General features: G+C 38.9%; 2 protein-coding genes across 8 annotated transcripts; both read right to left on the reverse strand.

The window, feature by feature from the left end:
• Nucleotides 1-412: 412 nt before the first annotated feature.
• plekha4 (pleckstrin homology domain containing A4) lies at nucleotides 413-14,614 on the reverse strand. 6 transcript variants are annotated; one of them, XM_025909919.1, is made up of 23 exons: nucleotides 14,265-14,611; nucleotides 12,222-12,285; nucleotides 11,999-12,097; nucleotides 11,803-11,875; nucleotides 11,609-11,709; nucleotides 11,343-11,461; nucleotides 11,042-11,254; nucleotides 10,640-10,934; nucleotides 10,339-10,395; nucleotides 8,740-8,820; nucleotides 8,556-8,636; nucleotides 6,867-7,019; nucleotides 6,648-6,746; nucleotides 6,338-6,446; nucleotides 5,831-5,892; nucleotides 5,411-5,512; nucleotides 5,231-5,321; nucleotides 4,973-5,028; nucleotides 4,364-4,504; nucleotides 3,878-4,285; nucleotides 3,274-3,395; nucleotides 3,083-3,183; nucleotides 413-2,127 (listed from the first exon to the last, which is right to left on the reverse strand). In XM_025909919.1, the coding sequence occupies exons 1-23, from the start codon at nucleotides 14,303-14,305 to the stop codon at nucleotides 938-940; spliced, it is 3,858 nt and encodes a 1,285-aa protein (XP_025765704.1). In that variant the 5' UTR covers nucleotides 14,306-14,611; the 3' UTR covers nucleotides 413-937. The 6 variants fall into 6 exon arrangements, with proteins under 6 accessions (XP_025765704.1, XP_005448356.1, XP_025765703.1 ...); XM_005448299.4 differs by having other exon boundaries at nucleotides 8,740-8,799; nucleotides 12,216-12,285; XM_025909918.1 differs by having other exon boundaries at nucleotides 12,216-12,285.
• A 4,864-nt stretch (nucleotides 14,615-19,478) lies between these two features.
• Nucleotides 19,479-27,056, reverse strand: LOC100702593 (stonustoxin subunit beta). 2 transcript variants are annotated; one of them, XM_003438466.5, is made up of 6 exons: nucleotides 26,747-27,056; nucleotides 22,572-22,688; nucleotides 21,073-21,105; nucleotides 20,884-20,949; nucleotides 20,627-20,769; nucleotides 19,479-20,373 (listed from the first exon to the last, which is right to left on the reverse strand). In XM_003438466.5, exons 2-6 carry the CDS (start codon nucleotides 22,618-22,620, stop codon nucleotides 19,945-19,947), a joined length of 720 nt encoding a protein of 239 aa, XP_003438514.1. In that variant the 5' UTR covers nucleotides 22,621-22,688; nucleotides 26,747-27,056; the 3' UTR covers nucleotides 19,479-19,944. The 2 variants fall into 2 exon arrangements, with proteins under 2 accessions (XP_003438514.1, XP_013128082.1); XM_013272628.2 differs by lacking the exon at nucleotides 26,747-27,056 and having other exon boundaries at nucleotides 20,884-20,946; nucleotides 22,572-22,760.
• Nucleotides 27,057-27,306: the final 250 nt, after the last annotated feature.

The raw sequence follows: 27,306 nt of genomic DNA on the forward strand, positions 1-27,306 counted from the left end.
CCAAATGAATTCACCAGCCCATACATAGTGTGTGCACTCACTGTTATTAGTATGCATGCTGATATTGATATCACATTTGTAAACAGATCAGTGGGTCTCTCTCTCAGTGTATGTCTGCATGTGTGTGTATATGTGTGTGGCTCAGTAAACATAAGGTGGTGCTGTCTTTAAGAGAGAGAGCCTGGGAAGGGGTGATGTAATGTGTTCTCAGACAATGATGTCATCGACTGAGACATGGCAAGGATTTAAAGTGACAAAGGCTTTTTCAGCAGCCCCGTGTAATTCTGCATCAGGTCTCCTCAGAGAAAAGCACCTAAGCACCGCAGGGACCTTCAGTGGGTGGGAAAAAAGGGCTGAAATGAGAGCAAAACATAAATGTGATTCTGGCACATACAAAGCTCGAGTCTGGGTCTTGACGTGGCACACAGCATTTTTATTAATCAGGATATTTGAGATACAAAAAACAACAACACATTTTGCAGCAGGGACAATAAAAGGGTTACCAATCACGAGCAGCCATTAGCCATGACTCCTGCGCTATGTTGAATGCATATTTTGAGAGGAATGATCATGTTAGCCTCAAACACAGAGCGTGTATCGACAGCGGCTATAGAGAAGGTATTTGGTTTCTTTCCACTGCAAGAACAATACTTTATTTCCATACAGTACATAGTTTTTGTTATGATGAAATATTAAGACTTTCCATTGCATTTGCATAAATGTTCAACAGTGGATAGTGGAAATGTTTAAACTTACCAAATATTAAAGGTGTTTCTGATACTATATGTTCCCATTATACAATTTGTAATTTAAAATTAGGTCCAGACTCCTTCAGTCGAATTCTTCTAACATTTTTCACTGCAGTCACTCTAAACTGTGTTCTTGTCCTTCCCGAGTTTGTTCACTTAAACTCCTTAAGCCGTCTCTGTGCTTTCTTTTATAAACTTGTCCTTAATACTGTTACTCTCGCCTTTCCGAAAGAAGCACTCCGAATCACACGTCCGGCTTCACGCACAGAGCTGGATAGAGCAGCAGCGCTTTTGTTGCCTTGTTCTGGGACATTCTCATTTTTCTCCTCACATAAACTAGCAGACTTTTTCAGTTCTTCCGATCTCACTCGCCCATCCTTCCTGTCCCCTGACTCTTTCGTTCCGCTACGTTCCTCTCTTGTCTGACTTGCACTTCCATCCAGTGTCTGGATGGGATCAGTGTCCCCAATGCAAACTCTGCCAGTAGTTTCTTTAACTTTCAGCTGGCTTTCTGACCTTGAGTTGTCCTCACATTCATTTGCAGCGCTCTTTTCAAAAACAGAAGCATCTTTTGTTGCTTTTTCCTGAAGTTCCACTGTTGAATCTCGAGGTTTGGAATCAGCTGTCTCGCTACTTTCATTACCATTTGATGACATAGGCTGAGTGACATCCTTATTCTCCTGTTCAGATGAAGGGCCAACATTACTGGCAGCGTCGGCTGGCACAGACTCGGTGATCAACAGTGGTTCTTTCTCTTCTGGCCCAGATGATGTTTGAGCACATGAATTCCCATCGTTCTTTGTTATGTCTGAATCTGAAATACTGATGTCACATGCAATCTTATAGAAGAGTGAATGGTTCTCTTTCATCTTCTCTAAGCTCTCACTCACTGCTGATAACATTTCATTTGAATCAGTAATGTCATCAGATGAAGCTGCCTGGTTGTCTGCTGCCTCCTCATTACACAGTGTTTCTGTGGCAGGGATCTGTAGAGGTATGAATCCTTTCCACTGGTTTGTGGAAAGGAACCATTTGGCTCTCAGATCAGAGGCCTTAGAATCACTTTCATTATCATCACCATCAGGATTCTCTTCAATCTTTTTCTGTTCATCATCTTTGAGACCTATGAATCCCTTCCCTCCATCTTTCGGATAAACAGTCATGGATGATATATGATAGGGTGAAGCTGGACGTTTGATCTTACTTTTGGCAACCCCTGGTCTCCCACTGTGCTGTGTTCTGTTCTCTAACTTGGCCTGATTATTAAGTTCCTGGTGTTCTTTCTCTTTATCCTCAGATATTGCACTTGAAAGCTGAAGCTCTGCAGAACTTCTTAAGTTATCCCCACAGCTTCCACGGCCATCATGGCAATCATGGCCTGAAAACACAGATGATTTAATCAGTCAGGTGCAACAGTTAGCAGTTAGCACTTCTACTAATATAGAAACCATCATAAAAGTTTGACGTAGCCACCATGGTGCCACCCACTGGCTAGTGGACTACTGTTAAAAGCTGTAAGTTCAGCTACTGTATCATCATTATAATGTTGGCCCAGGACCAACATTGCAACTAAGCAATCACACTGTTGTGATATCATAGCTCTGGAATAAGAAAAAAATGGCTTTGTTTATGTAAAACTCTCTTATGCAATAAATAGTAGACATTACAAGTGTTTTCTTAATTAAATTTATGCAATATAACAGACATAGAATCAAGTTGGGCTTGCTGTTAAGCAACTTTAGCTTACTTGTGTTGGTTGCTAGTGATAGTTTTTAGCTAACTTCCTGGCTAATGTGAACAGACTGCTTAGACAACGAGATTGTTCAGCTGATGCTGATCCTGGACCAACATTGTTATGATGTAGGAACAAGACCAACATGGGGATATCCGATTGTCCACGGTCTTATATGATAGCAACAAGGGTAGCCAAGGGCTAAACTGTTTCCTGCTTTACTACTGTTTTTTCTTTCTTTCCTCTGAATGTGACAACAATTTACAAAATTAAAATCTTTTGTTTAAAACTGCCGTAAAACTGGCAATCAAAAACATAAACTTATTAGGAAAATGCTGATTGAATACATAAATTGAGTGAAATTGAGTTCAAAAGGATCTATTTTTGCAACCATAAGCGTTGCCCCCTGCTGGCTATAAAAAATAATGCTTCCAGACAATTTCAGACTCCTAGTCCATGTCTGTCTTTTATAAACATTCAGTGATCTTTAACAGTTAATAACGCCAAGAGTCCTAAGTGACAAGTTAATTATTAACTCAACTACTATATAATGTTAGTAAATCTATATAAATCAGTACTGTATTGCTAAATTAGTAAGTACCTGCTTTTAATCTTTGTTTTCTCGCTGCATCATGGTGAACTTCCTTCTCCTTTCCCATAACCGAGAGCTGACTGTGCGTGGTGGCACTCTCTCTGACTGCACTGATAGACAGACAACAGCCAATGTGCTGAGACTTTCATCAATATAAAGCACATTTACACTGTGTAAAAAAGAAAACAACCCCCCCACACCTTCTTATGACTCTCTCTCGTATTCGTTCCACTCGCCGGAGCTTGGCCTCTCGCTGTTCAGGGGTCAGACAGAGGTCATAGTCCATGTTTGAGGTCAGAAGGGCAGTAGACTGCTCCACTTTCTGTTCAGATAGATTTATATTAAAATGCACATATCACAATAACTTTAACTAACAGAATAATTATAAGAGCGCCATTTATAATTTTCTATGCAGTATTGATAAATAGCAAACAATGTGAAGAGATGAAGAACACAACTGATGCACCATGCATTGCTTCATTTAAATCCCAGCTGTTTGTTTACACAAGCTTTATATCTGCATTAAACTTTAAAAAAAAATGTTTACATTTTAAGTTCAAGAAAGTAAAATAAAAGGCAAAAAATAAAGCATATTTAAAAAGGAACAAAAGGAAAAATGGTTTATATGCAACTGTCATCCATCCCGACAGAGGAGATAAATCTACTGTCAACAGCACATTAGAGCTCATTCAGACTGAGTTAAATTAATCTGCAATCTGATATGAAATAAAGTGTGTTGGATTTATCGTATCGTATCCTTTTAGTTTATTAATCATATGAATCTTAATGTTGTCTTCTTCTTACCCTTATATTTGAGCTTGCGCTTCCATTTTCTAAACCGGCGTCATCTCGAATTTGATTGCTTGACGTCTCTAAACCCTCAGTTCTGCTCACTTCTGAACGTAACTCCTTCGTGGAGGTCCTGGATGCTCCTTGATGCTGATTTTTGTATGTCTTCTTAATGGGCTGATCCTGGTCCATCTCTGCTGAGGACCAGTTTTGATCAGGATTCTCCAACAAGGGCCTCCTGGGTGGTTTGCTTAACAGTTTTTTACCCTGCTCAGCCAGATTTGGCTGTTTCTCAGATGGGATCTGCTCAGCCAGTGGAGTATCAAGCTCAGCAGGAGGATCCTCGACAGAAACACGTCTGGCCACGAGCGAAGACGGTAGTACAGCTGTAACCACCCGCGTCACCCTTAAGGGAAAAGGGGCCTGAGAGAATACCAAGTACGATAAATAAATATATATACAACACAATATAGTCATTCATTCATTAATTACTTGGCAAACCTCTGCTTTTGGCTCTGAACTTTGACCCTGGGTCTGGGCACCTGGAGCCGGGACAGGAGGTTTTTTCCTATTAGTCACCCTCTCCTGATTTCTTTTCATTCTCTCAATCTGCTCTTCTTCACTCATCTTCATCTTCAGCTTCTATAAAAAAACATGGGCTGTTTAGAATATGAGTCATTTATGATCACTGCAGCTCAAAGATCCATAAAGCCAGAAACCCTGTCAGCCATTATAAAGATGATTAAAATGGCTTTATGTTTGCATCTGTTTGTGCAGAACAGTTTGTGTTTGTGAAACTATGATGGCTATTTGCTCGCTATGCTTGTCTATACATACTGTTATATATATGCATTTGTGCAGGTGAGAAAGGGGGGGGTTGGGTGGATACTGTTGAGCTGAGCTACTGCATTGAGACATGAGCCTCTACCTCCCCCTCTCGTCTAAAACAGGTACTGCAACATGCCCTAATTGCAAGGAGGATGAGAGAATCAAAGAATTGGAATTTGGCTGTGATTGCAATGAGAAAATATCAGCTTTGACTGCTTCTATATTTGGAGCATTTTGGATCACACCGCATGCCAACACACAGGAAATTATGAAGAATCAAACCTTGGTTGATTGGTTGGTTGTGTCTGGTGGGATCCACTTTGAACCAGACTGAGAGTCTAAAAATGAGATGAAAATAGAGGAAAGTGAAAAAGGATGGGTAGAAAGAAATGTAAGTGTAGAAAGCCACTGTGGGATAATTTAGCATTATGCATAGAACACCTACTAAAGCTATTAATAATAGATATGACAGAAAAGATTAATATACAGCACGGTGTATTAATATCAGCCTATTTCTGTAGTGAGCATATTTGTGCCAACCGGATGGATCTCTATGTGCTTTCACATTAAGGAGGTCAGGCTGGCTGTTTCCTCGTCTGTGTACAGGATCAACAGTGTGGCTGTAGATTGCCTGAAACATAAGCATAGAAATATCAGAAACATCCATGAAAATATTACCAAATCTGAATGTCTTTTCTGGCGGATTTAAAAATTGCCCACCTCATATGGTGATTCTGCCCATCCATGGCTCATGTTCCTGCTCTGGCTTTCTTGTAGCTCCTGGGGTAACGGTGGGCGGACTGGCGGCTCCTCTTCCACGTCCTGCAGGGATCACAGGAATGTGATGAACACTGTGGAACCATTATGGAAAAGCCAATTTATCTATGCCAGACATAGACATATAAATGAATGCTGCTCTGTGCAAATCTTGCTGTTGTGGTTTTCCTCTCTAACAACTAGTCTCATACGATGAATACTAGAGGTATCAATAACTAAAATCAAATGCTGTAAAGCCAAAAAATATCAAGTAGCCAGCAAGCCAGCAAAATGACTTGAATGGACAACAATTCCCTGCTTGTTCATAAGCAGAGCACAAATGTCAGGGGCCACTGACAAATGAACAATGAACAAGTGTCATACCACTGGAAGACACTCTGTGGGAGAGCCAGGGGATCCAGGATGCGGAGCTGTGGACTGAAACACTGAGGGAGAGACAGAAAAGGTCACAGTGTTGACTCTGCTCATTGTCAGCTTATTGTCAGGTTCCATGTGCAGTATCAAGGTTACACCAGGAAACTGCTGTATACACTGGTGGCCCCAAGTGGCAGCCAGGAGCAATTATTATTATAATTAAACAGTGTGGCGATGATCTGCGCTGAATAACTACATCACGTGACTTGCTTTAAAACATGGTATTTCAATCATTTGTATTATTGTGTACATGAGTTCAGGGGTGTCTGTAGCTCAGACAGTGTAATGAGGTGGGGTTGTTGATAACCTTTTTTTCATTTAAATGTCACATTTAATGCACTGTTATTGTTCATAAATGCAAAGATTCAGGCAAAGATCGACTGTTATAAATGGCTGAAAGCAAAGTTGTGCAGTAAGAGTCTGAACATTACAATAGGATGTCTAGCTGATGCTCACAGTGATGTCTCTGTATCCCCAGCAGGTAGCGGAAGTGACTCCGATTGGATTTTAGCCCATCGAGTATGTCCTCCATCATCCACAGCTCTCTCTGAGCCTGAGATTGCTCCTGATTGGGTAGAGCATGGACATTATCCACATAGAACATCAAAATATAAGAGAGTTTCACATTTTGAGCCCCACTTGTGAATGAGGATCATCAAAGATGAGGCAAACTTTTCAATAGATGTTGTGCACACTTTAACAAAGCTTGTTTGTGAGGCCATGGGTCTTATTAGGTAAAAGTATTTGGTTTGTTGTTTAAAATTACTTGTGGCATTCCAAAGTTACAGATGTGCTGAAGTTGTGAACGGACAACAGACAGTTCACTCTCCATCCTCTCATACTGGCACCAAACCCGCTCCATTTCCTGAATATAAAGAAAATATCAGAGGTTTAGTTCAATAACCCATAGTGGATGATTCAGCATCAATGAAGAAATATTATTGTAATCTAATATGAGTGTTTTTGTTTTTTGTTTTTTACACACCAGTGATACGTCACACATTCTGGCCCGGACTGTCACCAGCTCCTCTTGTAACAAAGCCTTCTCGGTCAGCGCTTCCTCGTGGGCCTGGGGTCCATGGCTCTTCCACTCTTCTAGCTGCAGTCTGGAAACTTCCAAAGCACACTGGACATTGTCCTGAAACACGTGCAGATGTGAGGAAAAGAACTTTATATATGTAAAAAGTTCTAAATAAACATAAACAAAATCTGACTGAAGTAGTGACACAAACACAGTTGTGCTTTTCGTGGCTTAATTGCACAAAATGTTTTAATTACTCAGTAAGTTCAGTAACTTTTCTTACAACTGTTTTCTGTAATAATTGTTCATTAAAAAGCCACAGTGACCTAATAAATAAATGTACTGAGAGTGAAGCTATATTTTTTTAAATACATTTTCTTTCTAAACACCTATTTCTAAGGAAATAGGTGTTTGGTTGATTATTAGTTTGTTGTGATAGTGCTTCTTGCCAATACATCTTATTCCTTTGGAGAGCGTGTTTATTTCCCCTTAAATGGTGCCACATTTACAAGGAAAATCCATTTGTAGGTTGAGTAGGTGGGTTGCACCTGTGAGCAGGGACCCAGCTACAGCAGTCAGTGTCTGCTCCAAGCATGGATAGAGCCTGTGCCATAGGGCAATTTCAAGCAAGTGTTCTGCAAAACCAAGCTGCAGCATTATTTGGAGTGAATTCCAGTACCGTCTCCAAATAGAAGGCCAAGTTCCATATAACAGTGGATGCCAGAGACAAGCCCAAGACCACAAGAAGACCATTTCCTCATTACATTGCCAATGGCAGATGGATTGAAGGATCAAAGTGTGGAGAAGATGTGGACAACGCTATGCTTATTGCTGCACTGATAGGGTAATGGCTTTTGGTGGAGGCAACTGGAAAACCAAGGCATGTCATCATTGGAGGCAATCTAAATTCAGAGAAATATCAAGATGAGGTTCTGCAACCAGTGGCAGTCACATATCTCCACAGTCCTGGATCAAACTCGATTCTCCAAGAAGACAATGCTCGTCCCCACAGAGTGGGGTTTATCAGAGACAACCTCCAGAATTTGGGAGTGGGTAGGATGGAATGGCCTGCCTGCAGTCCTGACCTCAACCCCACTGAATACTTGTGGTATCAGCTTGAGCGTGCTGCTCGTGCCAGAGTGATCAGCACAACCACACCACACCACTGACTTGCGACAAATGCTGTTGAAGAATGGGATGCCATCCCACAGCAGTGTGTGACAAAGCTGGTGACCAGCATGAGGAGGACGTATCAGGCTGTTGTTGCTGTGTGTGGTTCTTCGACATACTACTGAGGCCTTATTTGTTAAATGAATAAAATGTTAACTTGCCAGTTCTTTTTTTCAGGCTTCAATCATCTAATCCAATAAATGACACCAATCAAGAGTCAATAGCAGAAACAGCTGTTTGGCACTGGCAGAGCAGATTTGGTAAGTTAATTATGGGTGTGAATACATTTTCCTTACAAATGTGGCACCATTTAGGGGGAAATAAATGGTGTAAGATTTATTGCCAAGAATCATTTTTACAACAAACAACTACTCGACCTTTTTGTAATAAATTTATTTCTATATGTGTGTGTGTGTGAGACTTTAGATTAAATACTTGGGTCATGTATTGTCTAAATAGAATTAAATCTTTAGAATTTCCCACCTTATCCATTTGTAGCTGGGCCAGTTCTACAGACAGAGACTGCAGCAGTTTGTCACACCCACACAACCTCGTTAACACAGCCTGAGGAGAGAAAATCAAACTCATGACTACAAAAAAAAAATATTTCAGTTTGCTGTGGTCTGGTGACTGTTAAGACCCACATGCTGATATTATGAACACTCACGTCTGCATCACTTTCAAGAGGCCGGAGTGGTGGCATTTCCCTCGGGTCAGGTTTTGGGGCCTGAAAATCATCATAGTCATCCTGTTTCACAGTATTTTGTTTTAAACAACGATTTTAAAATATTTCTCCTTCCTCTTCACAAACCTTCAATGTGTCATTAGATACCTAAATATATATGTTAACATTTTCTTTAAATTTATATAAAACTCTTGCTAATGTTAAATCATATTAAGGGTATATGTGTAGATTAATGCTTAAATGTTACTGTCTGAATGTTAAAACTCAGCTGTTTTAACACTGCAGAACACTGCACAAGCTTTAGCACACTGCAGCCATCTGCTAATAGCATGAATTGCCATGAATCTGAGAGATAGAAATGTTGAAAATGCTTAAAACACATGCATTTTTATATCACTGATCAAACAACAACTTCATGTAATAGTCATTATAGCAAGGGTCCACATAAGTGTTCCGCAGGTACATTTATACCGTGTTTTGTCTGCCAAGATTATGCTACATGTACTATAATGCAGGTGCACATTGGCTGTCAAAATAAAAGACGCGCACCAGATAAGAAGTTGCAACGCGTGTTTGCGTACATATAAAAGGCACTGTTTTTGTCCGCTAGAGTGGGATTTTCACGGCATATTCTGCACCACATCTCTGTGCGTTCATCATTTGTTTGAAGCCAGCTCACCTCCTGCAACCACTTTTCCGAGAATATGCGCTTCTTCTGCGGTTCGGACTCCTTCTGACATTTCTTTGTAGGTGGAGGAACACCAAAGTAATTGCTTAAAGGAGCTTGCTTCTTCGACATCTTTAAGAGTTCTAAACAAATGTCTGTCCTCCTCCAGAAAATCTTATGTACGCAAACGCGCGTTGCAACTTCTTATCTGGTGCGCGTCTTTTATTTTGACAGCCAATGCGCACCTGCATTATAGTACATGTAGCATAATCTTGGCAGACAAAACACGGTATAAATATATAATAAAACAGAAAAACACAATTATAATAACAAACACACAGTTTATTAGTAACAAAAAAACAGACTTACTGACAATAAAAGACAGTGACAGACATATAACAAGTCAATGACATACACAGGACAACTGTGTTAATACATTTATTAAACGTCTACAGTGTTAGAGCATGTTTTCTTTCTTTTCTTTTTTTTAAAATAAAGGGGTAGGACACGTGACACCACAGCATCACTGAGCATGTTGTACCACACAAAATGCTGTAATAACACAGCACAGTTCAGCAGGCTGGGCTGTACCATAGCTGGCGGTAGCACACAAACAGATAAATGGCTGCGGTGATGGTGATGATGGTGGTGGTGGTGTTGTGGGGGGGTGTGGAGAATGTGAGGCTCTCGATGAGGGGGGTAAAGGGGGGCAGTAAGTCTGCATGTGCCCCTGTGGAGTAACTCTGAGGAAGGAGACAGCATGTATGCGAAAAGAGAACACAATATCAAACACTGTGCTACTGTGCAGAGAGAGTAAAAACTGTTATTGGTGACTTCAATGATCTGTTTTGGAAGATTTTACTCAATGAAATTTGACATTTCTAATAACAACAAAGACTTTTTTAATTACTTACCTTCCCCAAAGGTCTTCGCCCGCTGCTATGATGAACAGAACCATATACAGGGGGAGGCTAAAGACAGGGAAAGAGAAAGGGTTGAGAAACATGAGCTGTTAACACAAAACGGCCATTCCATTCAAGATGATGCTTTTTAATCCACTGCATTAGTCAAGTTAGATAAAATGTGTGATACAACTTGGATACTTTCTTGCCAATCCCCCTGTATTGGAGGCCATTTCTTTGAGACAAGATGACTTTAGGCATTAGGTTTTATACAGATTGACTCTCATGAAACACTTAAATATCAAGTTCCAACCTTGTTTAGACTTTGCCACCTTTCTGAGCCTGGAGTGCTGGGGTTGGATTTGAACTCCAGATTCGGTGAGGCAGGTGCGTAGTAAAGAGTATGTGGCAGCATGACCAGGTCATCATGGGGTCGTATGTCAACCCTTCCCACCGGTGTGTGTGGTCTTGATCCCAGCTGACCTCTGGAGGTCAAAGAACCTGTTGCCATAACATCTGTTTGTGACGGTGCGTTTTGACCCGGGAAATAATCCTCCTCCTTGTTCGGACCACAAGCTCTTCTTCTGCTTAAATCAGGGCTCGGTGTTCTGTTTGTGAATACAAAGCACACAGCAGCTTTTTCAGTTATTGTTTCAGCCTTTAAGAAAACTGCTTGGATATGCCATTCACACACACACACGGACGGCTTGACAACCTGCTGTTTCTTTGATGCATGCTCCGCCTCTCCCTCTGCTCTGAGTGCGATCTCCCCATCCTTCCACCACTGAGCTTACTCGGTTCACTCAGAGTCCTGCTGACGTGCCTGTGTTTCTGGGATAGACCCTCATCATCAGAGGGAGATTTAGGGAGGTCCACTGATTCACTGCTGCCACCTATCTGCGTAAAGTCGTGATAACTTGAGCAGCGCCTGAAAGCATCAGAAAAAAGCTTATGAGGCAAAACGTTGTAAAACGACCGCATGTAAAACCTCATGACTCTTTTGAATAGAACTGTACCTGTTCATGGAGCTGTCTGGCTCCATTGCAGCAGACTGACTGAGGGCTCGAACCCAACCCAACATGTCCTCCTGAGTGTCTGCGCTGAAGAAATAAGAGCGCATCCCCTGATGCACTACCTAGTTTCACACATTATTCACAAATTGTTTTTTCATTATTAAAAATTCATATTTTCCTAATCTATATAGACTTAAATATGTGACAGCACATACGCATGATTGGAGAATATCTTACATCCTTACAATGACTTGGTTTAACAATAATACCTTAAAGGTGAACTTTCTGTTCTTGCATTCCCTCGGCGTGCAGAACAGGATTTTGTAGCTTGGCAGTGGGATGCTCCCCAGAACAGATTCTTCTCTGCTGTCTGAGAAGAGGATGGATGAGACATGAACAAAAGAAGGGATGCATCACCACACATGATAGAATTTCTCCTCCAGACAAAGTGCCGATTTTTTACCTTTATAGTAAAACAGACAGTAGTTAGAGAGGACGAACCATCGTCTTTTCCAAAGCTTCAAACCAGAGCTATCCTGTGGGAGGAAGATCAATTAGGCTCTGCTCTTCAGTAAACTCAGTCACACACTCTTCTGCATGCAACAGTGAAGTTGTTAATCTTTTTAAGTAGATCATGAAAGCAAATGATGCAAAAGTACTTTTTTGTTGAGCCATCCTCTGATGACCACAGGGCAGTTGGGGTCTCTCTTGGCAGACTGACACCTCTTCCCAAATGTCTGCACCTTTCCATCACTTTCCTGTTACCAAAACAGGGAAAAAATACATTTGTGTGCACATATGTGCTTATGCATTAACAGCATCACACTAGGTCATCCATGCATACAAAGATGGGAGCCTTGTAATTTGAAAACAAACCTTTACCATGGGAAAATAGGATATTGTGGCCACGCTGGACGCTTGGCTTACTCTGTCGTGGTCATCCATTCTGTAGGGTGACAAATAAATGTGTTCAGACCACAATAAAAAGATGGTAACAACAGTTAGAAGGAAATAGTCACACACAGTAATAAAACCGCATAAAGTGCCACATAGACCCCCTGAATACCAAGATACATGGCTGTAATACGACTCTGCCCACATATTCAAATGAGCTACTTGAAGCTGGTTTGGCTAAGATGCAACCGCTTACCAGTACAATCTGAATCAGTGTCCCCCTCTGTAGAAGCAGTCAGTCACTCCACTGACCAGCAGGCCCGTAAGCTCCGACGTAACATATGCAACATTCCTATATAGTTGAGATTTTTCCCTGCTCAACTGTTCATTCTCTCAAGGACTTGGTGTGGTTGCCCCATACTTCCAGAAAAACTCTCCCACAATTCTATTCTGAGCCATAACAGGCCGGTGCGCATCCCCACCATGCAAACTGACAGGTGACAGCTGCGTCGCTGTGGTGGCAGGGAGGGGCTGGGACTGTGTGAAAACCAATCTGGCAGCAGGGACGGGGCTGGTATGAGACACTATCTGGTCCAAACTGCATAACTGCAGTGTGGATCGCTGAGAATAGAAAACCCAAATAAAGGAGCGTGGTGGTGGGAAAGTAAAAGTTGTTTACTGTGTATGATAATAATAATAATAATAATAATAATAATAATAATAATGATAATGCTATAGTAGTATAAAAAATTAAATATAAAAGGGAAAAATTAAATTTTTGCATGTTTATATGTGACAATGTACAACAATCTGTCCATCTAGTAATTTATGTTAAACTACTTTCTTATTACTGTTTCTTTTACTATTAGTGTGCAGTATATTTTTATATATTTCTTCATGTACTACAAGAAAATATTCCTTACATTTCTTTTGTGTGTGCATATTATGTAAGGCATTTGCATTTACATTCGTCTATAAATATTTGACAGCAAAATAACTCCAACGGAAAAACAACTGAAATTTCGAGTTACACCTGCTCAAGCTTCCTTATCAAAGATGTATTTTTACGGCCTACTTGGCTCATTTGTGACCCTTGTGAAACACTAATACAGATGAACTTGAAGATGAAAAAATAAATCACGAGGAACATCTCACGTTGAGTTACCACAAACAGTTGCGGATGAACCAGATGTTTGATATGGTTTCGTATCCACAAGCTCTGCCAGTATCAACCGCATTCCCCGACAAGCGCGGCACGGAGTAAATGAGAGAACTCAGTCACGTCTTTGTTAGAGACCAACAACTTCATAGCCACTGGGGGTTCAGTGGGTGTTGTGAAATATTTGGAAAATCTCCTTTTTAATCAGTGAGGGTCACCAGCTCAGAGAGGAGAAGACTTAAAATGCTAAAGAGGGATGGTGGGGAGGACAAACGGTGGGTCTGTGCACGACACAGAGTGCGCTTTGTGATGCCCGAGGACTCTGAAGCATCATGTGAAGTTGGACACAGACCATGTTGAATACATTGCCCCGGAAAATAATCCTCTCCCTCTCTCTATCAACAAAAACATTTGCATGTCTCCCGCATTCTCATACTTTTAAAAGCCAACAAAAGCTATCAAAATACGTTTGACCTTGATAAGCAAAGCAGTGACGTAGGTCAGTCTCTCGACTCTTAACTGGGCTGTCATTTCTGAGGACACGAGATTGCTGGTTGCTGCACATTTTAAGGTGTTGAAGCCATAAAGTTGATGCTTATAAGAGTAAAACTTAAGTTACCAGAGTTTAGCATAGGTTTAAAGAAGTCCCTCAGGGGGCCACTGAGTGTTTCAGCCACAGATAATAAATATCAGCCACAAAGCTGCTTCACAGTATTGTTAACCTTAAGCAACTTTTGCTCACAATTTGTCACATTATTGACCAAAGATTAAATAAAGATAAATGATTAATAAAGTGTGGTGTTTAACTGTGCAACCATCTAGAACTACATGAGACATAAATGTTAATAAAGAAGCCATATTGCTATATATACCTGACTAATCGCGCCTGCCTGCTGGCTGCTTCAAGCTCCATCACTTGGCACTGTTCCTCACAGCATCTCTTCAGGCTTGGCAGCCTTCTTCTTGGCTACCACGAGCTCCTGTTGCCCAAACAGTCACAACGCTCTTCTGCTACACTCCGCTGCTCTCCGTGGACGTGTGAATCTCCCTCTCTGTTGTCGACTGTTTCACTCTGGTCTGACTTGTAGCAGCAGCGCTCGCTTGGTGCTCTACCTACGCTGGCTGTTAGCACTCAGTCTGTTTTTCTGTCCACTAACAGTGCACTCTCTGTGAGCCCCTTCTTTCTTCCTCCCCCTCTTCTTCTTCACTGTCCCTCCCTCTTGCCCTGCCCTTGACAGCCTCTCTGTCTTTTGCTGAGTGTGGGTTTGTGACTCAAGAATTCACACACACATAAAAAAAAACAAAAAACAGCTGTTTTCTCGTGCGTCTGTTTTGCCCCTTGCATTATTTAAATTCTCGGTGTAGCTTTACGACAATCAGAGATTTGGATGCCAGTCTTGAGTCATCACCCCCAATAAAAGCCAAAATATTCAGAGAATGAGGGGCACAATGAGACAAAGGCTTTAAGGCTCTGGTTTACTTCCAAAACCATGCTATGTTCAAGACAAAGTAAAGTTTTGAGTTAGGAAAGCAATTTGACATTTGGTTGACGGATTGTTTAAGCACTTTAAATCTATTAAAGTTTAAATTATTAAAAGAAAAAGAAGCCTTAAGAACAGCCGTAAAACCTCTAGAAGCTGCATTAAAATATAAGATAACCAATTATTTTATAATTAGTCTGTCTAGACTTGAAAGGCTCCCACAATTAGGCAAAAATAATTTTCCCAGATGGTCCTTTCTTATATATTTTTTCTGCTACGCCAAGTCAGCGTCTTGTAGAGCTGATTGTAGAGAGTACAGAAGAAAACTAATGATGCTCCGTTAACACAGCTGTAAAAAAGAAAAAAAAAGAAATAAAGTACAGCGCTTTAAGGTGAACGGATTGAGAGTAATTAAAGCTACGCCTATTATATACTTACAAAAGCTTAACAGGAAGAAAGGCACTCAAAGGGAAAGTGAATGCTGATAATCAGCAGTGTACACATGCCTCAGGAGAGCTGGTGTTATTGTAGCACAGGAGTAAGATATCAAAAGCATTTTAAGCGGTATGATAAGAACACGGGAGACAAGAGAAAAGTCAAGTGGAAGCGGGAGCGCCCTGAAGCCTGGTTGGCAGTACTTTAATCTAAGAGTATCTCCTGTGAAATGAGCTTTTCAGAATCCTGCAACCTAGACACAAACACTCAAGCTATTTCTCAACACTCAATAATAATCATGCTGTCTTATAATTAGCAGCTCACGTGTCCAGGCCGTTTGCTTTTATCCAGGAAGGTCTTGACCTGGGATGCTCAGGATATCCCGTTCTCACATGGGACAAATCAGCTAGCCAGTAATTATTGACCACTCCCTTTTAACATAGTGAGCAGTCGCCCGCAGTGACAGACAGCTGCATGGCTACTAATAGTGTCCTGTTACATGCTGAACAACCTGTGGGGCCCTCTCATAGGATTGTGGGAAATGTAGTTTCTTTTAGGCAGGAAAAATGGCTGTCCAGATTAGCTTGAAAGGTATGGTCAAAGGTCAAACATAAATCACACCAACAGCATTTTATTCAGCTGCATCCATCAGATGATTAAATCACAGGAAGATTTCTCTGGTCAAAGATTCGTTATTGGTATTTTCCTTTGAAAGTGACCTTGTTTGATGCCCGTTGACTGATTGAACTTATACTGTTTTAATTATTTATTTAATTTATTGTTAATTAATAAGTTATTTAATTTTGAATTGATTGGACTTTTCCTAATAATGTAAATCTCGCATAATACACATAGATTATCTACAATATCTACAATAAGGTTTAAGTTAATTTTGAATTACTTCCTACTATGGAAACAATTTTTCTAGATAATAATTTGTTATTCATTGTAAGTATTGTGTTGTGAACTAATAGGTAAAATAGTTAAAATTCGTGATCTACACTATGTAACATGTGATAATATGGAAAATATTTTTTCCCATATTCACTTAAACAAGATTCATGATTCATTTTCTAAAGAAGAAAAAACACAATATACCACTATAACATTTTTTATTATGTCTCATATGTTACATACAAAAACGAAAGATCCAAGAAAGAGAAATCATTTTTTGTGTGCACGTGGTTTACTACGTGTAGAATGGGTTGTTTGTTGTTGTATACTGACAAGAGCAATCCAGCAGGTGGTGCTGTTTAATAATTTTGTCAATCGCTGTTTCTGCTGAGGGCACTTTTCATTATGGGCATATATGATAAATATATAAAAAATATGTTTAAAAAATACATTAAGTAACTTTATGTTAAAATACTTTATTATTGTATGTTTTAATAGTAAATAGAGAGTAGTACAGCCACAATTGGAAAAGAAAAGCCACAATTGCTACTTGTAACCAGAACAGTATATATGTGAAACATTTGTCCAGCTGCAGAGCATGACACAACAGTGTAAAGTGTGATGTATACATAATATGGAGAGAAAGAACAACATGAAACTGGTGACCGTATCAGTCCATGTTAGACTGCAGATAGTGTGAATGTGGGCTAGTAGATACATGACAATAAATCTTTTGGAACCAATATAACGTCATCCCAATAATGCTTGAGTAGCTTGTGCTGTCGACCGGGTGGTGTGGAATCATGAGGGAATAATATTGTTGAAGCACAATGGAAGAAATAGAACTTAGTACTGGTCAGTAACTGGTTCTATCTGCTGCACACAAAAAGCTCGGAAAGTGTTTGAAAACAGGACACTGGAGAAAATTCAACTCTCACCATATCACGCTCCTACGGGAAGATACATTCATAAAACATTCTAACATTCAATTCAAAAATATTTAAAGGGATAATTTAAGTTTTAACTTCTGTCTGTATTGTTTGCAAAGCATGTTACCACAACAGCAGGAATTGCACCCCCACCCTCCATCCTCCTTATGCCATGCTATATGTATCACTATATGTGCCATTTGCTGTATAGCATATATCACCTTGCTCATGACACCAGCAGAGAGTTTCCACTCTTCAACTCTCTCTTCCAACTCTCATACCTATCATATGATCACATATACACATCCAAAACACGTAGTGAGGTGACACCGTGGGTGTGATTACTCTTGGATCACGGTCTCCAGTTTCATTTTCTTTGGTCAATGATGGATGTTTGTACCTGTCATATCGGTTTAACTGTACCGGCTGTAAATTCTTATATATACTCATCACAAGAATCACACTGAAATAGACTAAATAAACTAAGCTAAGCTCAATTTGGTTGGTGTTTAACTGCCTAAAGCTAGAGGTGCAGTTTTTGAGTATTACTAATTAAGAATAAGTGTAAAGAACATTAAGTAAACACATAAAGTACAGAAAGCATTGATTTGATTACACATTACTTTATTTTGACCCCCTTTGAAAAGAGAGATTTCTACTGACCTGCTTCTGGAAGGGTAATGTCTGTATGTCCTCTGCTGTCTCAACGCTGACATGACTGTCATTGTATGTACAGTATGCAGAAGCAATGACAACAGTTTAAGTGTGTCAAATACCAGTATGACTTGAATGCATTGCTCACTGGGGCTTTTCTCGGCACTTGTTAAATCTATATCAATATGTCTAACATCCAACTGGGGTCTTCCAAGGACCCCAACCATCAGTGTAACTTTGTGCTGAACACTGGGGGGGTCAGTATCACTGTCTAAATAAATTAATAAATCTGGGTAAATTCCCAAACATTAAACATGCAACTATTTTGCTGGTAATACCTGAAATGAGTAAAGAAAATCAACAGCCTATTTATGCAAGATAATTCAAAATTTTATTGGGGGGGTTATATTAGTTGGGTCTGATTATTGAGGGGGTCATAACCCCCCTAACCCCCCTGGAAATTACGCCCCTGACCCCAACAATACAAAAAGCTAATATCTGATTAATTAATACCCCATTTTAAGAAATGCTCATATCCAAAGTACAACTGCCTTTAGCATTTAATTTTTTTCTGGTAATAATATTTAGTCAATAATCTCATAATCTGGTGAAACATAAAAATGAAAATATTTTTAATAATATCAAAGAAATCATTTTAATGAACCCACAGTTATTCAGACTTGAGCATTTTTATATCATCTTTGAATAAAATGAAATTCAAATTTAGATTTTTTTTTAACATATGTGATGTAGACTGAAGAGTAATAGTATAACAGAACTATGAGTATTACACATACATTAAAAAATTGCAACATATTTAGTTGATATACCACTGACGTCTGTGGGTGCCCTGTGGGCAGGATAACAGTTCAATGAGTGCCACTTTTAGTTCCTATTAAGCTGATGCTTTAGTTTTGAAAGCAGTAGGAGGTGAGGTCAAGCTGTCAAAGACAGAAACTAATGTTCAAGCTGGAGCATCTCAGATGTCAAAGTGAGCGCCTTTAAACTCCAGGGAAGCAGTTTGTAGTCAGTCTTCTTTACTGAGCAACACTGGAGGAGTTTACACTGTACATGCAACTTTATTTTAGCTACTTAAAAAGCTTCAGACATTGACCACAGACAGAAAATGTGCAATCAATTTCATTTTCAGTGATTTTGCATTAACTTTTATAGTAAAGTACTTAATTAACATTACAATACAGTATAGAACCAAAAACAAATCTCAAAAAGATAAATTGTATGTAATCCAAAATGTATCCAAATCTGAATATGCTGCATGTTTAATTAATTTAAATTATTCCGATTATATTAGATAATAGGAATAAAGAGAAAGTCTTTCTGCCAGGTAAGGAAATAAGCTTTAATTCAAATATTTAGATTCATCATTTTAATTCTGTTGCAATATCCCTTCTGGTTTTTATTTATTTATTTTTCATTTATGCCAACTGAAATTTTACACCTACTACACAGTTAGACACCAGCTTTATGTAATTTCCGTAGCAGCACTCTGGGGAATCAAAATTAGATTTGGTACTTGGTGTAATTTTACACTGAGTCAAACATGCACCTTGTCAGTGTACTTATGTACTGCTTAAAACTTTATTTTGTCCCTACTTATTTTGTGTGCATATTTTTGCTGTCTTCGTACTATAGCAACATTCGCATTAGCAAAAAAATAAAACAAAGTCTCCTTTTTCCATACTTTATTTTTGATTAACATTTTTTCATATTCAACATTTTACATACACTTATGCCTAACTAAATATACATTCTTAGCAAACAATAACAATGGAGAAATACAAATACACACATATATATTAATATAAACCTCGAGTGGTCCTGTGTTTTCAGAAAAATCCAACAGTGTGGACAGAATTCAGAAGATGAATCCTTTCTAAATATCTTCTAATTGCACTTTGCTCCCTTGATTATTATTATTTTTTTTAATTCCCTATGTTTTCCTCAGAGATACTGTAGTGTTTTGGTAAAATATAAGTTCTGATGATGTGGATGACCCTATTATGTGAGGATATTTTGTGTTTAAAACAGCCTTATTGCAGCTTTATTGCAATAGGATAACAGCTACTTCACTCCTCACCCAACAAGAGTTCAGCTCCAATTTTAGATATGATCATAAGTTCCTCTATGCTTCCACTCCTTTATTCCTCCTTCTTTTTGATTACACAGTCAGAGCTTGTTCCTACCCAGAAACATGGCATCATTTTCTCCTTAAAGGAGCTCTTAAACTGCCTCAAAAGTTTAACCTCCTTTTTCCCATTGCGTTCTCCTCCCTCAATCACATCCTCCACAGCATAAAAATTAAGGACACCAGCAGGCTGGTCAAGATATACACCTATTGTGGAGCACCTGGGAATCTCCACAATCTGTGTACTGTGACCTTTGTGCCAGGCATGATAGCTGGAACCACTCCAGCCGAGACCCCAGGACTCCTCGTTTTCTCCCAGGCCACAGGGCCCATCCTTGTTCCTCCTTCCAGCTCCTTCGTATGCGACTCCAATCACAACCCATCCTGAATACTCCACTTCCCAGTAGCCTCGGCTTCCCAGGATTCCCTCTTTGCAAAGAACCTTATGCACAGAAGTGATAATGTCACTATAATACACACTGAGCTAATCCTATAGCGTAACGTAAGAGAATTTCAAGCAGCATTGCTTTCTCCTTTTGGAAATACAACACCAGTAGGTTCAGGTTTGAAATAAACTTGGGGTACATACTCTTTCCAAGCACATCTAACTTTACACCATTGTAAACATTTAAAATGAGCAGAAAATACATTTATAATATATGCCATTTCAGGCTAAATGCATCCTCATACTGTACCTGTGGAGCGTACTCATATCGCTCTGGTCTGTCCAAGACAGGACAAGTGATGTTATCAGTCATTCTGGCCACTTTGGCACCACCTTCTGTGATCCACAGCATTTTATTGGCTGTTTTGTCGTCCAGAGACAAATTAATCCAATCTGACAAAGCAAAAAATAAATAAATGGATAAAAAACTAATAAACAATAATTTAACAAAGGGTGCTTGGAAAGAATTGTAAAAAAAAAAAAAAAAACCTAAACAAACAAACTTACATTTGATAAGATCAGCTCTCCATTTGGGTTCAGGGATATTTGGCTCATACATTGGGATCTTCTCTGCTGAGTAAAATAACAATAAATGTCAGGAGATACTGAACAAGGCGGATCAGCCTTTACAGATGGCATGATTTAAATAAGAAAATAAAAAAGATAATCCAACCTGTGGTAAGATTCAAGTCTTACCTGTGGGCGTTTTTACCACTTTGCCTTTTTTTCCTGAAAACAAAGAAACCTTTATTAACATCAGTATTCTTAACTAGTATAAATATTATGCAGGGGTAGGCGACAGGTGCATCTCAAGCGGTGATGAAATGAACCACAGGAAAACTGGGTATACTTAGAAAAGCATCTGCCTTTGTCAGATCATCACATCAGAGATTGCATGCTTTCTGGAGTCAGTGGTTGATTCGTGCCAGGCAGTTGGAATGACCAAGACACCTCAGATGCTGTTGGGGTTGGCTTCAGTCACACTAGAGCGCAGCGTGAAGCTCAGAGCAGATTATGAGATGAGAAGAGTGACATGATCTGTCTGTGCAAATCAGATAAGTTGGGGATCTAGATCCTAAGCTAGCTTATTGCTACGAGATTGTAGGAAAGTCATCCAAGTGTCAAATCACACCTAGGTGAATTAAAGTCAGAGTTAATGCGAAGATAATGAATTGCAACACATGCAACATGGGCATCCCTAAAATTAATAACGCTGAAGGCTGTCTTTAGCAAAATCACTTCCCTCTTAATTTCTAACTGATTAATTGTTGCATAACAGGCTTTACACTTAAGCCAGATATGAAAGTGATACTTTGCTGTCACGCATAAGGATGCAGTCTCAGTGTTTTGGTAAGTACACTTAATCTTCACTGCATTAAGATATGAACCTTCAAAAACACAAGTAATGGGATGTATTTATATCAACACGCATCATCTCAGAATATTAATCTACAAACATTTAACTGCTTCATATAAATGTTCTCATCGCAAATATCCACAATTTTTTAATTTATATTTGTTTTTATTATAGTGAATATTTGATTCATATCTAAATGGTTTAATATATCTACTGCAATATATCTGACACAAACATATTAGACAAAAACAGTAGATGTATTCTTTTTGGCTTTTTCTAAATTATGGTAGTGATTCATTTACTGTGTTTCTGTTCACCCTTTGACTTTTTTTTTTGCATTAGTTAAGATAAGTACAGACAAGTTATAAGATGCGTTAAGATCTGTAAAGACACTATTTGTAAAGATAGTATCTGTTCAGTGGAGGCTGAAAGCATACGACCATTTTCAAAGCTGTTCTTTTAACTTACAGTATAATAAATAAATGCATTTCCATGGGTTACATCTGCAGGCAGATGATGCTTTTTGTTTTTAAACCATTGCTCCCAGGGAATAATACCATTATAAACCCATCAACAACAAGCAAAGAAATGTGAAAGTATTGTAAATTATTATTGATTTTTTTACACATTTTTATACAGACAAACTCTGGTCAACCGTTCTCTCAGGATCTGCCTGTGAGGATGAAGAACACCTCACTGCTAAAACTGCAGTTTGGTTCACATCAGCAAGTACATTTAAAGCATATCACTGTAGTATTTAAATGCTGTCATTTAAAAGGCTTGGTTTGAAAAGGAAAAAAAGTTATATCTTTTTAGATAAAATATATTAAAAAATCACCTTTTTCTGGCTTCCTGGTCTCCGAAATGATTCTGTTGGTGGCAGGCATCTTGATACCAGCTTGCGGTTTGAGTAACTGAGCTAGCTGTGGGTCTCGACCTGCTGTGGCTGGTCTCACTGAGGATGAAGAGTATTCGTTGACTGGACTATGTGACAACTTAATGCAGCGCTTATATACCTTTGGTGCAAGACAGAGATGAAGGAATCATCATTGGTGGTGACATGAGAGATAAAAGTTACCAATAGAAAAGAAGGGGAGGCAGGGGGTTTGTAATCAGAGCTGTGTATGTATGTTTTCCTTTTAAAGTATAGAAGGATTCTTCGCCGTCTCTAGGACGGCCCTTTTACCGAGTAAACCCCACCCTATTCTCTCTACATCGCCTCCAGTGATCTCTCCACATTTCCCAGTGAAAGTGCTGATGTACTGATGGAGGATGTATGTGGGAGCAAAGCTATGCAAACACACACACATGCAGGCACACACAAATTCTAAGTACCAATCTAAAAAAAACAACTTTAGCTTTTAGATATGATGCTTTATCTCCGTTTTACAGTTTCACATAAGTTTTTACAGCAATACAAGTAAAAAATAATAATAAATTCAGTTACAAGTAGTTTTAGATATGAATCTTAACTGTTTTAAATTATTATAATTGCCAAGCTTATTAGTATAATATTAGTATGTATAATAGTATAATATAAAATATTATACTTAAAATTCTGTTACTTACAATACTAACGCAACCTCTCTTCTTAAACTTGAAAAGAGGATAGATTCTTTTTGTTTTCACTTTTTAAAATAATTTTACAATTGCTATGCAACATCCATATCACTGTACGTGTCAGCACACATGCAAAACTAGTTCAAGTTCAAGTTTTAATCCTGAAAACCAGATTTAATGTGACTAAGTGTGACCCAAATACTGCGACGGGGAGTTGCCCGAGTGGAGGTTCCTTGGTTCATCGTATCAGGCTCAGCTGTGCTCATGCCCCACATCACTTCCTCATAAACCGTTCATCATTACAGATGCCTCAATGTGAACAGGTCGGGTTAAAAGAAAAAGCATGTCGCTGATTGTAAACCCGTTCTTGTGATCATCTCTCTGCTCTCCACGGCAGGTGAGGTGTTTACTGTTTCCGGCAACCTGCCAAACCTCATGTCAAGGCTGCCTCATGATTCTTGTGTTCCTGCATGTGCAAGCAGATGACTCACTGAAGCGCTGATTGCAGTGCTGACATTAAATAGTACATGCCGTGCATGCCAGGCACTGTGGTGTCAGAAGTGTCCCAGAGTGCCCGATGTGTTTGCATCTGTGTCTGAAATCCTTTGTGTCTTCTCTCACATGATGATAATAAACCAAATGCATTGATCATTTGAAACTTTTAAATAAATACATATTAGTATGTTTTATTAATTTTGCTTAGAGAAAAAATACCTAAAATCTACCAAACAACCACAAAGTATATAAAAAGGGAACACAAGTGCTATATACAAGTAGTAATAAAGGAATAAAGAAAAATGCATTTACTTTCAAGTACTGTTTTTAAAACAACAGTGGAATTTGGTTCCACTTCAAATGAAACCAAATAAACCAGGTTTATCTTCTTATCCATCGCCATCTCTAAAAGGCCCCCTCTGTTCTGGACAGGATAACCACATTAATGAACATGATGGTATTTATTATAGCTCCATTATTGTAAAAAACAAACAAACAAATCAAAGCGACTCAGCCCAGGAGTGGAAACGGCAACTCTGTGGAAAAACTCACCCGGACCATGACAATCAATGTGTAATGTGACAAACACTGTGGGACTCTATAGGTTTCTCTGGTCCCTTCCTCAATCTTGTCCTTCAGTGCTGCAACCACTGCATGTCATTAACGTCTGTCTTCTCGTTCCAGGAGTTTCCCCCCCTCTCTATACTCTCTCTCTTTTCTTCTCTCTTTTCCACTTCTGTATGCTCTCGCCTTTCTTTCCTCTCTTTCACCTGAACTATATGCTTTTTTTAACCTCATCATAATATGTTTTATTTTTATTTTTGAGTTCTCTTCAAAAAAGGCATCATGGTATTTAGGAGTGTCTATAAGGGGGCAGATAGCAGCACAAGTGATGGATCCTGGGACTGTGAACGTGAACAGTGCGATTATTGAAGGGGAAGCACCTTTGCTTTGCGTTCTGTTGAGGTGGTCGGTTTGTATAACTACATTACTTTTAGGAACATTAATCCATCAGTGTCAGATGAACTGTTCAAACTGTACCTCAGCTGCCCTGAGCTCTTCATTCTTAACCTTACCTTGTTAACAGGAAACAGGGGAGTTAGAGGATTAGACGGGTGACATGAAAGCAGATCCTGAGAAGCAATAAACAAGGCTGCACATGAGCACGTAGACAGGGAATCGAGAGAAGGAGGCGGTAAATTAGGCAGAAGATATGGACCCAAACTTAGTGCTGACATATGTTCATAACCAGTGTTGGTCAAGTTACTTGAAAAAAGTAATCAGTAACTAATTACTGATTACTTCCCCCCAAAAGTAATCCCGTTACTTTACTGATTACTTATTTTCAAAAGTAATTAATTACTTAGTTACTTTTTAAAAACACGATTTACAACCTGAATAGGTGATAAAGCAATAGATCTTTCAGCCCAATTCTACTTTTTCTGCATAATTCATCATACAAAATGTAATCAAATGGAAAAGTCTCTTTTTAAAACTTGTTTTATTAGTTTTAATCTTTTAACTTTATGCATCAAGCAAAAATTAAATTATATGCAACATTCTCTGACTGGAAGAAATTTGTTTAACATTTAAACCTATTTTCTGCACATTCCAGCACATAAAATAAAATATGTTTTTGTGTTTACACTCACTCTTTCAAATAGATGCAAGTAAAACACAGCAGAAAATAAATAAAATCAAAGACTAGCGGTCCTGTTGCTCTATTTTCACCTGTAAAGCAGGAGTGGGTTAGGCGGAGGTTTACCCTGGTGCAGGTGTGCGGCAGCGGTCAGTGGAAGAATCCGCGAGTTTCTCTGTGAATTTCACATTACGTCGCACTCGGTGCTTGCTTGGAAGTTTAGGGGTTTAAAAAGAAGTTTTCTTCCCACGCAGTGAACAGTGGACACTAATGTTTTTGTCACTTTTTATGGAATCAAACTCAAAGTAAGGTCAGTACTTCCACGCTTTAAACGCTGCACGCTCATACTCTCTCCCGCACTCGATATATTATCCATTGTTGATCTGCAGACAGCTGTTGTCACAAACGTCGCACTCGCTTATGTCACTGTAATGAGACATTCTCGCAAGAAATCACGGTTTTAGTAACGCAGTAACGCAGCGTTCCTACGGGATTACTATTACGTTTGGAATAGTAATCCCTTACATTACTCGTTACTTGAAAAAAGTAATCAGATTACAGTAACGCGCCCATCTCTGTTCATAACACTGGAATAAGGATCAGTAATTACAGGAAGTCTACATGAAGTCATAATCTGAGCATTATTATCATTATTATTATTTTGAGTTTCTGTGGATGTGAAAACCAACAAAATAACTTGATTAAATATATCTTCTTTACTGCTGATACTGTGCCACTGTGACCCCTACTATAAACTGTCAAATTTAAATAGATATGTGGCGCATGCTTTATTTGTGGGTAAGAAAAAAAGCTGTCTCTGTCTCCCCCTACTGACTGTCATTAGGAACAACATGTCCCAACAAATCTGGAAACTGTAATAGCTCCTCTACAATACAGCCAGATGTTCAGCAATTGTTCTGCTTGGACAGACCTATTTTTGCACCATAAATTAGTCTTTAAAAAGAAAAGCAAACAATAAAAACAAAAATTTTGGATAATTTGAAGAAGTCAGGGGTTTTATAACTGTAACTACAGGGGTCCAACAAAGAATGGCCACGCATCATACTGATGTCTTCGGAAATTTATTTCTCTCTCTCTCTCTCACTCTTATTGTCTTCAGACACCGTGAAAACTGAAGAAACACAAAGTTTACAACATAACTGTTTGAGCTTATCAGTCTCTCATATCATTGTCCATAAACAGTCTTGTGCAAGCAGAACAGAAAAAATGCACAATAATGTATATCACAAAAATGTCCTCTCATTACAAGTGTAGAACACGTATGCAAAATTATACAAACATTATACATGAAACCATACCGTGTGCGCCTCTTGGACCACATGCAGAATGACATTAACGTTGCGACTGTAGATGCATCTGTAGCTCTGTATCCATGCTAGCTTCACCATGCCATGGTTGCGCTCTCAACCAAACTCTGGTCATGTGACCATTACAAACTCTACCTCATACAAACTTTACAGCACTTTACAAACCCATATTTTGTCACATATTTTAGACATGTTTTTTAATCAATTTTACACTTTTATCAACTTATCTTGTAATTATTAAGCATCTCTCTATCACAGAAACATATGAAATAAACAACTTTATTTTAACCGTCTCAGGGACAGTTACAATAACAATATTACATAAAAGTAAACTCCTATAGAGCTGATTTGGAAAAGGTTTTTCATCATATATCATAATGTAACAGATTTAACAGATTTCTTGAACACGAGGGAGTGCATTCTTTTTAACTGCTTCGATTGCAATTTTTTTAACCCCCCTCTTTGAACACGTTGAACTTTTACAGATCTTAGTGATCGCAGGACATTCATTCTGATGCTTCTAAATTTCTCTTTTTTAAATCTATCAACAT

Source organism: Oreochromis niloticus, linkage group LG8 (genome assembly GCF_001858045.2).
Source record: "Oreochromis niloticus isolate F11D_XX linkage group LG8, O_niloticus_UMD_NMBU, whole genome shotgun sequence".
NCBI classification, from domain to species: Eukaryota; Metazoa; Chordata; class Actinopteri; order Cichliformes; family Cichlidae; genus Oreochromis; species Oreochromis niloticus.

Bases quoted from the DNA above. Each gene is read 5' to 3' on its own strand.
- plekha4 (XM_025909918.1), bottom strand. From the start codon at position 14,305: ATGGAGCTTGAAGCAGCCAGCAGGCAGGCGCGATTAGTCAG. The intron at 4,505-4,972 runs GTTTGATTCTTC...GTTTTTTTATAG, and splicing joins CAACCAACCAATCAACCAAG to AAGCTGAAGATGAAGATGAG. The intron at 2,128-3,082 runs GTACTTACTAAT...CTGTGTTTTCAG, and splicing joins AAAACAAAGATTAAAAGCAG to GCCATGATTGCCATGATGGC.
- LOC100702593 (XM_003438466.5), bottom strand. From the start codon at position 22,620: ATGCCTGCCACCAACAGAATCATTTCGGAGACCAGGAAGCCAGAAAAA. The intron at 20,950-21,072 runs GTAAGACTTGAA...TATTTTACTCAG, and splicing joins AGTGGTAAAAACGCCCACAG to CAGAGAAGATCCCAATGTAT. The intron at 20,374-20,626 runs GTACAGTATGAG...TCTGTGCATAAG, and splicing joins GATATGAGTACGCTCCACAG to GTTCTTTGCAAAGAGGGAAT.